This window comes from Stigmatopora nigra, chromosome 6 (genome assembly GCF_051989575.1).
Source record: "Stigmatopora nigra isolate UIUO_SnigA chromosome 6, RoL_Snig_1.1, whole genome shotgun sequence".
NCBI lineage: Eukaryota > Metazoa > Chordata > Actinopteri > Syngnathiformes > Syngnathidae > Stigmatopora > Stigmatopora nigra.
The window spans coordinates 8181934-8194700 of record NC_135513.1 but is presented as its reverse complement, the minus strand read 5'-3'; the positions used below and the strand labels follow the sequence as shown (position 1 = coordinate 8194700).

At 37.0% G+C, this 12767-nt stretch overlaps 1 protein-coding gene across 2 annotated transcripts; it reads left to right on the top strand.

Moving 5' to 3' along the window:
- Positions 1 to 297: 297 nt before the first annotated feature.
- On the top strand, positions 298 to 11606 carry ern2 (endoplasmic reticulum to nucleus signaling 2). 2 transcript variants are annotated; one of them, XM_077719049.1, is made up of 24 exons: positions 298 to 569; positions 1505 to 1622; positions 1915 to 1948; positions 2021 to 2093; positions 2159 to 2231; positions 2664 to 2789; positions 2859 to 2960; positions 3645 to 3704; positions 3781 to 4003; positions 5010 to 5088; positions 5238 to 5388; positions 5809 to 5951; positions 6294 to 6470; positions 6798 to 6942; positions 7126 to 7224; positions 7285 to 7375; positions 7436 to 7625; positions 7753 to 7849; positions 8171 to 8370; positions 8453 to 8600; positions 8800 to 8927; positions 9608 to 9731; positions 10397 to 10464; positions 10553 to 11606. In XM_077719049.1, the coding sequence occupies exons 1-24, from the start codon at positions 510 to 512 to the stop codon at positions 10733 to 10735; spliced, it is 2892 nt and encodes a 963-aa protein (XP_077575175.1). In that variant the 5' UTR covers positions 298 to 509; the 3' UTR covers positions 10736 to 11606. The 2 variants fall into 2 exon arrangements, with proteins under 2 accessions (XP_077575175.1, XP_077575176.1); XM_077719050.1 differs by having other exon boundaries at positions 299 to 569; positions 7288 to 7375.
- The last annotated feature ends 1161 nt before the right edge of the window (positions 11607 to 12767 follow it).

Genomic DNA, 12767 nt, shown 5'->3' with positions numbered 1-12767 from the left:
TAATTGGTAGTCAACTCGGTCCTAAATATTTTTTTTCTCAGATCAAATTTTGAAAAAACTGCAAATCAATAGCCGATTTGTTGTCAGGCAATGATTGTGGGTTACAGAGAGGTCACAAATTTAAAGCAGACTGCCTCCACTACTTTCCATTGCACAAAACGACTCACTATGACGCTTTCAATACCCTGCTGTCACTTTCCACGTTTTCGCGACGCTTCTGTAAACCCCGCCCATCTGTACCATATCGTTTCTCCCATTGGCGTTCAACAAAGCGAAATACTATGAACCACGTGGATTTGTGGCGTCACCATCGCATCCCAACACGGAAATCCTACTTGACTCTTGTGCTGTGTTCCCAAATCAGTGAAAAATGACAACGAAAACACAAATGTCCACCTCTTGTGATGTTACACGGACCCTTTGAGCAAACCTGCGGACTTGTGGAGATTCGCCCTGAGGTTTCAAGGGGGGAATTCAACCTTTGGTGTTGACTTCAGTTTGTGGGTGGCATGAGGGCGTTTCGGTGCGCGCTGATGTGCCTTTCGCTTCTTTGGTGGCAAATATGGCAGGTGAACCTTTTAATATTTATATTGGCATTCTTTGACTTTCTTTCTCTCTTCTTTCTTTGATTATTTGTCTGTTGTGTCTACTGTTAATAGTGAGCGATCGTTGAATAGGCTTGTGTAGGTTTATATAAAGCGTCCTTAGTATGAATCAAAGCAACACATTTTTAATTTTATTATTATTTTAGCAATCTTATCGGGATAAAAGGGACGTACGTACAATTAATGAGTAAAGGTTGGACACTACCTTTTAAAATTTATATATTTTTTTGGTGCAGGAATCCAGATCTGGCCTCTTTTTCCTCCTATAAACAAGTTTTTAACTTTAACACTCTTTACTAAAAAAAAAAACAATAATACTGTACTTAATATAAGTGTTTGTTCATGAATAAATAAAAAAATGACATTATGAAATACAAAAAAAAACAATTGCAGTTTTTATTTAACACTAGTCGTGGGTGTGTAATTATATTAAATCAATAAACACTTGAGAAATAAAACTGACCTTATGGAGAGAAAAAAATTTGATACCTTTTCCTTTTTTTCTGCCTCAGAATATTAGTTGAAGGGAACAATGTTTTATGACCATGCTATCATATTTCAAATGAACTTTCTACCCTTAAATGAACAAAATAATTTTAACAGTAATAATGTGGGGGCAGTGCAATTATAAATAATAATAATAATAATTTACTTAAGTTTTAATTGATCTAATTTTTGGTATCTAAAGCAGGATCTGGTCCCGCTTCTCCTGTTTGTACTATCATTGTCGCCCAGTGTCAGTAAATATGGGAGTGGTGAACACACTCTCAAGTAGGCATTTATTTCAGGATATCCTTCTCCAGGAGGAACTCACTATATTTTATAGAATCGAACCCCCCGAATAACTGACACCCTTCTCCGTTCCGCATCCACTCACATTATTCCTTCATGGCCATCAGGTGGTGGGGGTGAAAACAGTCACCCTCCCAGAGTCACTTGTGTTCATCTCAACGCTGGATGGCAGTTTGCATGCTGTCTCCAAACAAACAGGAGAAATCAAATGGACTCTAAGAGAAGGTTTGTATTAAGGATCGACCTCTATGAATAAAATGTATCATTATTTAGCCACATTACAACCACAAATTGTGTTTTACAATATCATTGAATTAAAAAAAAAAAGTCAAATAATGTGGACTCTCATTTAAGCAAATTGTAACTACTGTTGTTGTGCATTCATTTGTACATAAGAGTGTGCTTTTAGGTCTAATCTCAACCGATAAATATTAATATGCATCACGCTTTTCTTTGTGTACCAGAAAGAGTTACTTTTGTGGAATATTTACAACCATTTTTTCTTTTTAATTTCAAGACCCTGTCATTCAAGTGCCCTTAAACATCACTGAGTGAGTAACACAAATATACACATAATCCACATTTGCATTTTAGCATAGTGTTTTTTTCTTTTCTTTCCCCAGGCAAGGTTTTCTCCCAGACCCCAATGATGGCAGCTTATACATCCTTGGTGGAAAACACAATGAAGGCTTGATGGTGGGGGATGAAATGTAAGATTGTGTTTGTTCAATTTATAATGTTCTTCTGGCTATGTGTCTCAGAAACTTCCATTCACAATTCCGGAATTGGTTCAATCAGCCCCCTGTAGGAGTTCTGATGGTATCCTCTATACAGGTGAGGTGCACACTGATACTGACAACATTTTATCAATCATCCATCAAATCAAAGGTGTCAAAATAATCACTGGAGCATGTCCTCTGAGTTTGACATAAGGCCAGGATGTCAATTTATAAAGTATGTAGTTGTGGTTTATGTACTAATCAGAATTCAAAAATCAAAATTATAATAATAATCAAAATTTAAAACAACTATGACCACCACATTAAACATTCCTCAACACACAGACATGATGAAGCACACTTGAAGAGCATTTATGCCCTCTGCTGGCAAACTGGAAATTTAGAGGTAACAATTAGTCTTCCATTAAGTAATCAGTTCTCACACAAAATATTGTACAAACCTTCATTACTGTCCTGAGAAAACATGCACGTTGCCCCCTTACTATACATCCATAAGTGATATTTTTTTTGTGTGTGTGTGTTTTAGGCAAAAAGCAGGATGTTTGGTTTGTCGTTGATCCTGAAACAGGCGCCAAGCAAACCAGTATAACAACATCTTCATCGGATTCAATGTGTAACAACACTCCTCCACTGATGTACATTGGACGCACTGGTAAAACACGTATTTAATTACTGACTATTGTTCAAACTTAATCATCTTCTTTATGTTTCTATTCTGTAGAGTACAGGGTAACAATGTTTGATACCAAGAAACAGGAGGTGCGATGGAATGCAACTTACAATGATTACTCTGCTCCACCCTATGATGAGAAACTCGACTATAGTAAGAATTGCTTCTGTTTTATTTGCTAGAGTTAGATTAAATAAAGGTAAACCATTGTTTCAGTAATAGAAGAAGACTTAGATGCACTATTGTTGTCATGGTACCTTAATTCTGACTTGGTACAAATAGGAATTAAATAGTTGAAGACAAAAAAAGCTTAACTTTCTAGATATGTTTATTTCTTTTTACAACACAAAATAGTGTTAGCATATTAATCATTAAAGGTAGATGTATCATTTTGAATGAAATTCGTCCCATTTAAATGAACCTTGTTTCAAAATTGGAAATAAAGGTTTTTCCTGTGCAAGAATGGAGAAGTCAAATCTCAGAAAACCCCAACATTTTCCAGGTGATTGTGATGGCAATATTGTTTATATGCAAATCCTCCTTTAAATAACGTAATCATTTATACCACCGATTTTTCTCAAACAAAAACGATGTCCGGAAACGAGAAGGATGCCTAACTTGTCCTACTTATATTGTTTTTAGTTAGTCTATCTTGCCATATTTTCATTTGTTGTGGCTCCTTGTACTATCTAATTGTTTTATACACTCAATTTACTGTAGGAATTTTTTGGGGGGCCAAAACTGGTCCTTGTTTGTAATGTAATAATAGTGCAACCCCACATAGGATTCATGAAAATAGTGCACACTAAATTAAGGTATTTTTGTCTTGCACACCAGGAATGGCTCATCTTGTATCCAGCGGTGATGGCCTAGTTGTTACTGTTGACAGAGAGTCAGGTGAGGAGTCATCGTGACAAAACAGCTCTTGATTGCTTCTTCTGATTGAGTGACATTCCAATATTTTGTCATCCAGGTGACGTTTTGTGGAGTCAGAACTATGGCTCAGCTGTGGTAGGGGTCTATCTTTACTCGGGTGAATCACTGAGACACGCCCCACACCTGTCTCTTGCCCTTGAGACGTTGCGCTACCTCACCTATTCCTCCCCCTTCACTGGCAAACAGACGGATGTCCACTCCACTCTGAAATGGAGCTACCAATTTGTGAAGGAGCAAGCCAGTGCACAAACACAACTTGTGTGAGAGTCAGATGCACACACACACTCCACACACACACACACAAATAACTGTACATGGTTCACAATATCAGACTTGACATGCTTGTATATTTAACACCTAGTACCCAGATAATGGTTTAAATTCACTGTCAAATAGAAGCACCGTTTGCCCTCAATGGACATGCTACAAAAATAGTTTGAAGCTTAACAAATGTGTTTCTTTAAGAAAATCAAAGCAAACCTCAAATGACAAAAAAATAACTGCAAAAAGAGTAATTATTTTAAAACTAGTCACATAGATGACAAAAACAACAAGTCAACAACAGAAGTGCCGCAAATGCTTTTCCCTATTATGAGACTGGTAGGGTTTGTTAATTGGGAAGAAGTTAGTGAGATACTGAGGCCTGAAATCATTGAGGTCTTATAGCATGGGTCGGGAACCTTTTTTGACAGTGACAGCCATAATCAATTAATATTTTCAAATGTTATTCCTGGAAAGCCATATTCAAAATTTAAAGGAAAAATACACTAAAATGTGTGCTATTTGTAGTAATGTCACCACTTTTAAAGTACAAATGTTCTCTGAGATCTTTTGACAACCTTGTCATCTGTTGCTCATCAATGATAATAAATAGAAGTATGCAACCCATATTTTAGCTCACAGTTTAGCGGAGAGCCGTATGCACCTATCGAAAGAGCCACATTTGGCTCCAGAGCCATAGGTTCCCTACCCCTGTCTTATAGGAACAGAATTGGAAGTCCAAATTTATGTTTCAGGAAATCACTATTTACCATAAGCCTCCTTCCAGTGTCTATGGGAATCAGTCAAGGGTTGAGAAGGAGGCTGAAGAATACAAAAAAAAACAACAATTACTCAAGTAATTCAAATTTAGAGAAAATTCTTCCTTTTTAAAAACATTTAATATTAGTAGCAATTATTTACACAGTGACAATTGTAACTTAGAGTAATCATTTTGAATAAAATTATAGTACCTGGCTTAAAGTTCTGTCTTCTACTGTGTTTCAGGCCCACTCTTTACGTTGGAAAACTGGACTCCCATCTCTATGCTTCCCATTCCCTTGTCCACCAAGGCTTCTCTTTAGTGGTGAGTCTAATTCCAAATGTATTTTCTGTGAGTCAATATTTCAATGTGTTGCTGCTAAACTTATGCAACAACAATTATATATTATATCCCATGTGTTGCACACGATGTGACGAGCTCACCCGATAGCAAACCATGTGTCTCCTTACCAGCCTCGGGGACTGACGTTGGCTCGCATTGAGGGTCCAGAGACGGCTGGTGTAACTGTCAGTGGGCAAGGAGAGTGTGAGATCATGCCATCCACCGATGTACGCTATCCGCCTGGGAGCACTAACAGCTGGAAAAACCACTGGTTATTAATAGGTACACTATCGCCACAAGCTGAATAGGTCCAGGCACCTTCATTGTCAAATGTCATCTCCTTTTACTGGTTAGGGAATTACACAGAAGTAAAACTTCACAATTCCAGTGAAAGTCTGAAGAAAATGTTTTAAAATGAGTTCTTCTGAGTTTGTGTTGCATTGTCCTTTACACAATATTGTAGTTTTTAAAGACACTGCCACTGAATCGAACTCCATGGCATTTAAAATAAGTTCAAGGCTTGCTCTTTACATATGGGGATTTTTTTCTGTGATAAATCCAACCGTAGATAATGAAATTTTGCTTAAACTCAAATTAACTCAAGCAATTTAGAGAAACTACTAATTATTTGTACCATTCAATTTTCTTATTTTTACAACTTGAGTAAATATCCTTCTAAATATCTAATGTAATGTATTACAGGACACCACGAGCTCCCTCCAGTAGCGCACACCACTATGCTGAGAGAATTTCGAGTCAATTTGCCACGTTACGGTGATGCCGTTATTCCTCCGCAAACTTCTGCTTCTCCCTCGTCATCCATATCTAGCTACAACCAGAACCATGTAAGTTCTTTTCTGGAATACTTAAGACTTTGTGATATGACAAAAAGATCATATCACAGTTTTATTTGTATTTTTATGAAATCGTGATTTTTACCACAATTCTTTCTTCTCTTTTTTGGATGACTGTTTTCTTCAGAAGCTCATCAAAAGAAACAGTTACAGCTTGCTAGTATTACTACGTTCCAAACCCTTATTAAGAGGATCAAGATGATCATTCAGCTTTATAAATTGTCAACATATTGACTACTTTAATGATCTTGTGTTATTATGTAGCAACCCCCTTTGGGTCATTAACTATTCTCTCATCCCTCTCATGTCATGACGTTGTTCTTTTCCATCCAGTTCTGGTCAGTAGGCCGACGCAATGGCAAAGATGTTGGAGTAGTTGGCAATAAGAGATCGAGAGTGCCCCAGAATTCTGCAATTACGTGTTATTTGAATATGGCACAGGACTACCTAGCTGTGACTGTGCTGACCATATTACTTGGAGGATGGCTTGCATTTGCCCTTGCATGCATTGTGAGTAAAATAATATATCTGCTATACACCGATATTTTTAAAATCGTACTTGTTTGATCAGTGGCGGGACACAGGAGGTTGAAGAAAAAAAAAACAACTTTTGAGAGCATAAAATCTCACACTACACATACATGCACTTTCATTTCAACTTAATTGATCCCTCATTTATATACGTATACACGTATACACGTATATGTATATATGGGGGAAAATTGGGACAACATCATTTTCATTGCCTTTGTGTTTGTTGGCTTTAATAAAATTAGTTTTTCAGCTTCACCTTTTCATTTGTTTTAAATCTTGTTGACATTTTGTATTTCTTAACAGCGAGTACCCACAAAGCTAGAGGCTCAGTGGCACAAGTTGCAGGAAATTTTTGAATCTTGTGTCCAGCAGACACACAGCAATACACTAGCCGACAGTCCAGATTCTTCCGATTTGTCAATTTCCAGTAGCACAAACCCATCAAATGGTAAGCAAGAGCAATATTATCACGTTATTTTTTTTTAAATTACGGTAACAGGCCCCAAAAATGTTTCGTCACCTCGTGATCTAACCAACACCTAAATTGGTTTTAAACGGTTTCTCTCGTGCTGAACTGAATTTAATCTTTGCAGTGATAAAACCTTAACACTGATGATTCTCTTCTTTCCAGACTCTCAGCATTCACTATCAGAAACTACTTCTTCCCTTGATAGGAGTAGCGATTCAAGTGTGAATGAAAGTAGCGCCTCAAATTGTCAAACTGCCACAGGTAACAAACAACCCATTTGTTTTCTCTTCCAAAAATCATACTTATACTCTCTTCTCTCAGCAGTAAAAAATGGTGAGGTACACGTCGGTAAAATATCCTTTAACACATCCGAACCCCTTGGACATGGCAACTCAGGAACATTTGTCTTCAGGTATGCTTAAGACTTACTTTGTACACCCACTCAATGAAGCCCACATTGTAACTGATGCAGGGGCAACTTTGACGGACGCCCTGCTGCGGTTAAACGAATCCTCCCCACATGTTACGAGTTGGCAGAGCGCGAAGTGGAGCTGCTACGACAGTCTGACACTCATCCCAACGTCATCAGATACTTCTGCACAGAAAGGGACAGCCTCTTTACCTACATTGCCATTGAGCTGTGTGCCGCTACAGTCCAGCAGGTTAGTGTTTTTGCCTTAAAAGAATTTTAAAATAAATATTACCATTACTTGAATAATTTCACCATCTTCAAATAATTGTTATAATGCTACTGACATCTCTTTTGAATTGCTTACTGTTTTCTTTCAGTATGTGGAGGATCCTTCTAATTTTCCTGACCTGAATCCAATTATTTTATTGGAGCAGACCATGTGTGGCCTTTTACACCTTCACTCACTCAATATAGGTTTGTGACTCACACACTTTATAACTACGTACATCAAAATGATGATTGATTCAGACCTAGATTTATGACACCTGTTTACAAACATGGCTACACTGATGGTGCACATTGCTAGTAATTTGTTGACATCATCTTTTCTCAATTTGTGATGGTGTGAGTGTTTTTTTCTATTTCTATTTCTATCAGGCACTTAAATGGTGACCAGTCCTAGGTATAGTTGTCTGAATCATACCATCATGTGTACAAATCGAAAGCCATGATTGTCCTCTTTGAGTTCAATTTTCAAACAATGAATGGCACAAAAATACTGTTGTCATCATCCAGTTCATAGGGACCTGAAGCCTCGAAATATCCTACTCTCCTTTCCCGGCACGCTGGGCAAAGTCCGAGCCCTGATTTCTGACTTTGGGCTGTGCAAAAAAATCCAAGATGGTCGGAACAGTTTGTCCTTTCGCTCGGGTGCACTTGGCACCGAAGGCTGGATAGCTCCTGAGCTGGTGCTGTCTATTTCGGGCAAAAAACTGGTGAGTCTTCCATGCTTTTGACAAATCCTATAAGTGTATTTCCTAATTACCATTTCGCTGACTGCTCTTGCTTGTCTTTTAGACTACTGCTGTGGATATCTTCTCAGCAGGTTGTGTCTTCTACTACGTACTTAGCAGGGGTAAACACCCATTTGGAGATAATCTGATGCGTCAAGTGAAAATCTTGTCAGGCGAATATCATCTCTCATATTTCATGCAAAATTTAAACGGTGAGGAATGATTGTCCAGTATATTTTGCCACTGTACTATGACTTAATAGGCCATAAAGCTTTTTATTGCTGTTCCTGGTTTATTTATTCAATTTAGTATTGTTTTATTCCAAATATAGTCACATTCTGCTCAGTTATTGAATGCCCCAAAGTGATGCAATTCTAGTTATTAACCTATTGACATGTTTTACCTCATTAGAAGACATTGTGGCTGAAAACCTGATCGCGCAGATGATCTCTGCCGAAGCAGCATGCCGCCCTTCCTGTGCTCGCGTCCTCAAACATCCCTTCTTCTGGAGCCCCCAAAAGCAGCTGCTCTTCTTCCAAGTTAGTTGTGTCATTTACTCACTCTTTACTCACTCATTCCTGTTCAACAGTCTAGCCTTTTTGAGTCATGTCTGAACATTCGGAAACTGACTTTCATGGAAAAACATGTTTATAAAAATGTCTCCATCAGCTGTGCCTAAACATTGAGTCAACAAATAACTAAATCATTTCATTTTTTTCATCGTTTTTAAGTTAGCTAGTTAAGATACTATAATATTTAATGGAAAGGTTTTTTTGTCTGCACAACTGTCTGGTGGATAAAAAGGTTTTAATATCAGCTATTGAGTTATTTCTGCAATTGCTGTTTTAGTAGTACAATTACTTAACTACAATTTATGGTTACTCAAAACAATTCTGACCCAAATGTGAAAAGCCCTGTTAAAAAATGGAATTAGAATATAGATATTCTATAGATCATAAATAATCAGTATCCATAACATTCATTCATGGACACTGTCTTAGTTAATGAACAAAATAATACATTTTAAATTAGCATTTGAAAGCAATTCAGAATAAACATGATAGATCTCATTAAATGTGTTATATAGACAGGATTTAATTTTATTTTGTTGCACAAAAACAACAAAAAAGTGACTTTGTTTTCTGGTACTCAGGGGTAATCTTTTAAAATCAATTGTCTTTTTACCTATAGAAGTGTCTATGCATGTTTCTTCACACAGGATATCAGTGACCGAATTGAGAATGAACCACTGGATAGTGAGATTATGGTTAATCTTGAAAGCAACCGCCGAGGAGTGATCCGGATTAATTGGAGGCTGCACATCTCAGTGCCCCTTCAGAAGGGTAGGATGCAAATACATCTACAATTGAGGCTCTAACATTGTGCCTTTTGAAAAATGTTACGGTTTGAATGATACTTTGAGGGGAAAATAATCAAATCTACAGTCACCAAACAATTGACCTTTATTTATTATTGTGTGTGAATGGCAAAATGTCTTTGAAATGATTTTATACTGTCCAACTATCCATTCATATCTGTACCACTTAAACTCATGAGAGTCACAATTTACAACATTTCTGCCACCTCAATGAGCATTTAATTGTTCTTATTGTTATTGTACAATATTGGCTTTGTTAGATGAACTTGTAATTGTTAACATTTCTGGTTTACATGGTTATAAGTTGATACTAGTGTCAATGTACGTGTTTATAAAGTATTAAATCCTGGATGGAAATACCGTTTAACGTTTACATTTGTCCACCAATTAAAGTATAGGCTCTAAATTCAAAAATAGGACCTCCGAAATTCTTAATTACCACAAAACTTGAGTCTAAAAATTAAAAGACAGATTGGATTGAATGGTTACCACTGTAAATACTAGCCAATAAGTCAATGTGGCCTTGATAGTGTAGAGGAAAGTATTCCTTGTGGGAAAACTTATAAAGTATTTCACAACCGCTGCTTTAAAGGTCCCTTACATGCTTCTTATTTCTATTTCCCTTCTTAGACCTGAGACGTTTCAGACGGTACAAAGGTAATTCAGTGCGAGACCTGCTGAGGGCTTTGAGGAACAAGGTATGACTCCTCAGTTCTTTCTTGCGCGACCTCACAACTCTTTTCACTCTGACTTTAAGTCTTCTCGGCTTGTTTTTTCTTTCTACAGAAGCATCATTACCACGAGCTGCCGCCCGATTTGCGGGAAAGCCTCGGAGAGTTGCCTCAGGGCTTCGTGGGATACTTCACCTCTCGGTTCCCAATGTTACTGATGCACACACACGCTGCTTTGGAAGTATGTGCAAACGAGAAACTGTTTCAATCCTACTACATGCCTCCCGGTTGCAAATAGCAGTCACTCCAATTTTTCCTCTTGTTATTGCTTTTATAAAGCCGTTACTCCATTTAGATACAACATTAGGCACCTTTCTTCTTTTTTTTTTATACTATATTTATTAGTTTTACATGCCTAAGAGGACATTTTAAATGCTGAACAACCACTCCAATTATATTTTCAGTTACAATATGAAAAAGGATATTTGTCTTTGTGACTTTTTAGCAGTTTTAATGTGTATTTATTGCAATAATCAAATTATAACAGTTTTAGTGGTGAAAACAATAACTTAGGCAGTTCTGAAGTTAGCAACACTAAGTGACAAAATGCATTGTGATGTCAATTGGGTCTCCAACCACTATGTTCAAAACCTAACCTTTTTAATATGAAACATATTCACATTCACGATTTAATTCCCTTTCAACTCACAATAATGTTTTTTTTCTGTATAATAACATAATAAGTTTGCATTAGCCAAAAGTATAATTCCTTCTGGCTCAGGTTATAGGTGGCAACATAGTTGCTGTACCAAAATACATGGTGGTATTTTTTATTTTTTATATGCCACATTGAAATGTGAAAATGATGACTTTTTAATATGATAAATATCACATTTAACTTTAAGTCACAACTATTTTTTTGTCTTAAATAGCAAATCACTTTTTTTTTGTCTTGAAATAATATATCAGAAAGAAACATAACTATGCTCCTTTGGTGCCCGGAGCATTTTATTATATTTAAAAAAAAAAAGTGACCTTTGGTTTTAATTGTGAACATAATGCAGCTGTGTTGAGTTATTCTCTGAAAGTGACCAATTTGCCAAGATTGTTTAAATTCTCCTAATGGAAAAATTGGTAATAAAATCATGCAATAAGCTATAAACAGACAATTGCTTTTTGTTTGTTTTGCTTTTCACATATTACATTTTTTTGTGTTCACCTTGGAGACTACTTATCATTAATGTGAGGCCTCTGTGATTATTTTTTACCATACACCCGAGCTTTTACATTCCAATGGGAAAAATACTGATCCACTGAATGTTACGTTTTTTAAATATAAGATGGATGTATTTCCATAAGGATCATGTTTGAAAACATCAAAGCTGAAACCTTTTAACATTTTTAGAACAGCTTTTTTTAAGTGTTATATATTTTAAGTTGCATTAGTGTATGTTGGCCAACAGAGGACAATGTCTCACTTTTTGTGGAATCAGGGACTTAACCAGAGTGATTTCATGATCAAATCATCAGCTAATGAACCATGTTGAAAAGATTTGTTGTGCGTTATACTTTCTCTTGTGTGTGCAGAATAATCAACGATTTTGCCATTGACTCCAGTCAAGTAGCAGCATGGGGATCAATTACTCACTAGGTGAAGCAAAGTAATAAGAAAGTAGAGGCCACCCTGGGTGACTAAGTGCCCTAGGTGAAAGTATCGCTAGGAGTCTGTAGAAGATGCCTTTTTTTGTGCTGCTATAAACAGCCAGGCTGCCCCTCTTCTAATTGCAAATTCTTTAATTCTCTCAAGTGGACAGAGGAAGGTATAAACTTGATTCCAAGATAATAAAACGTAGTGATACAAAACAGAAAAATAACACAATAAAACAACAGAGACAGAACATTTAGTCTACACAGACTACTCTAGGCCCCCCTCTCCCAGTTTCTGGGTTGGAGGGAGGGCCCCGCTTCCAAGGAAATCCACTTTTAAGACTTCATGCAAATAAACAAGTGGGTGTCACTCAAGACATATCCTGAAGCAAGCGTTACCAAAAAAGGAGATGAGTTGAGAACAAAAGGTGGAATCATCCCTTGCCTATCTCAACAGACAAGAACAAAGCCACCCTTCCAAATTCCAAAGGACTTCCTAACTACAAACTAAAGGATAGACAAATGACCTACACACAGATACACACTATTTATAAAGCAATGAGAATACATGTGATTATTCCTTGATTCATTCATTCATCTTTTGTGCCGCACATCCTCATAAGGGTTGCGGGAACTTTGGGCGAAAGGCAGACTACACCCAAGACTGGTCGCCCGTCAGTCGT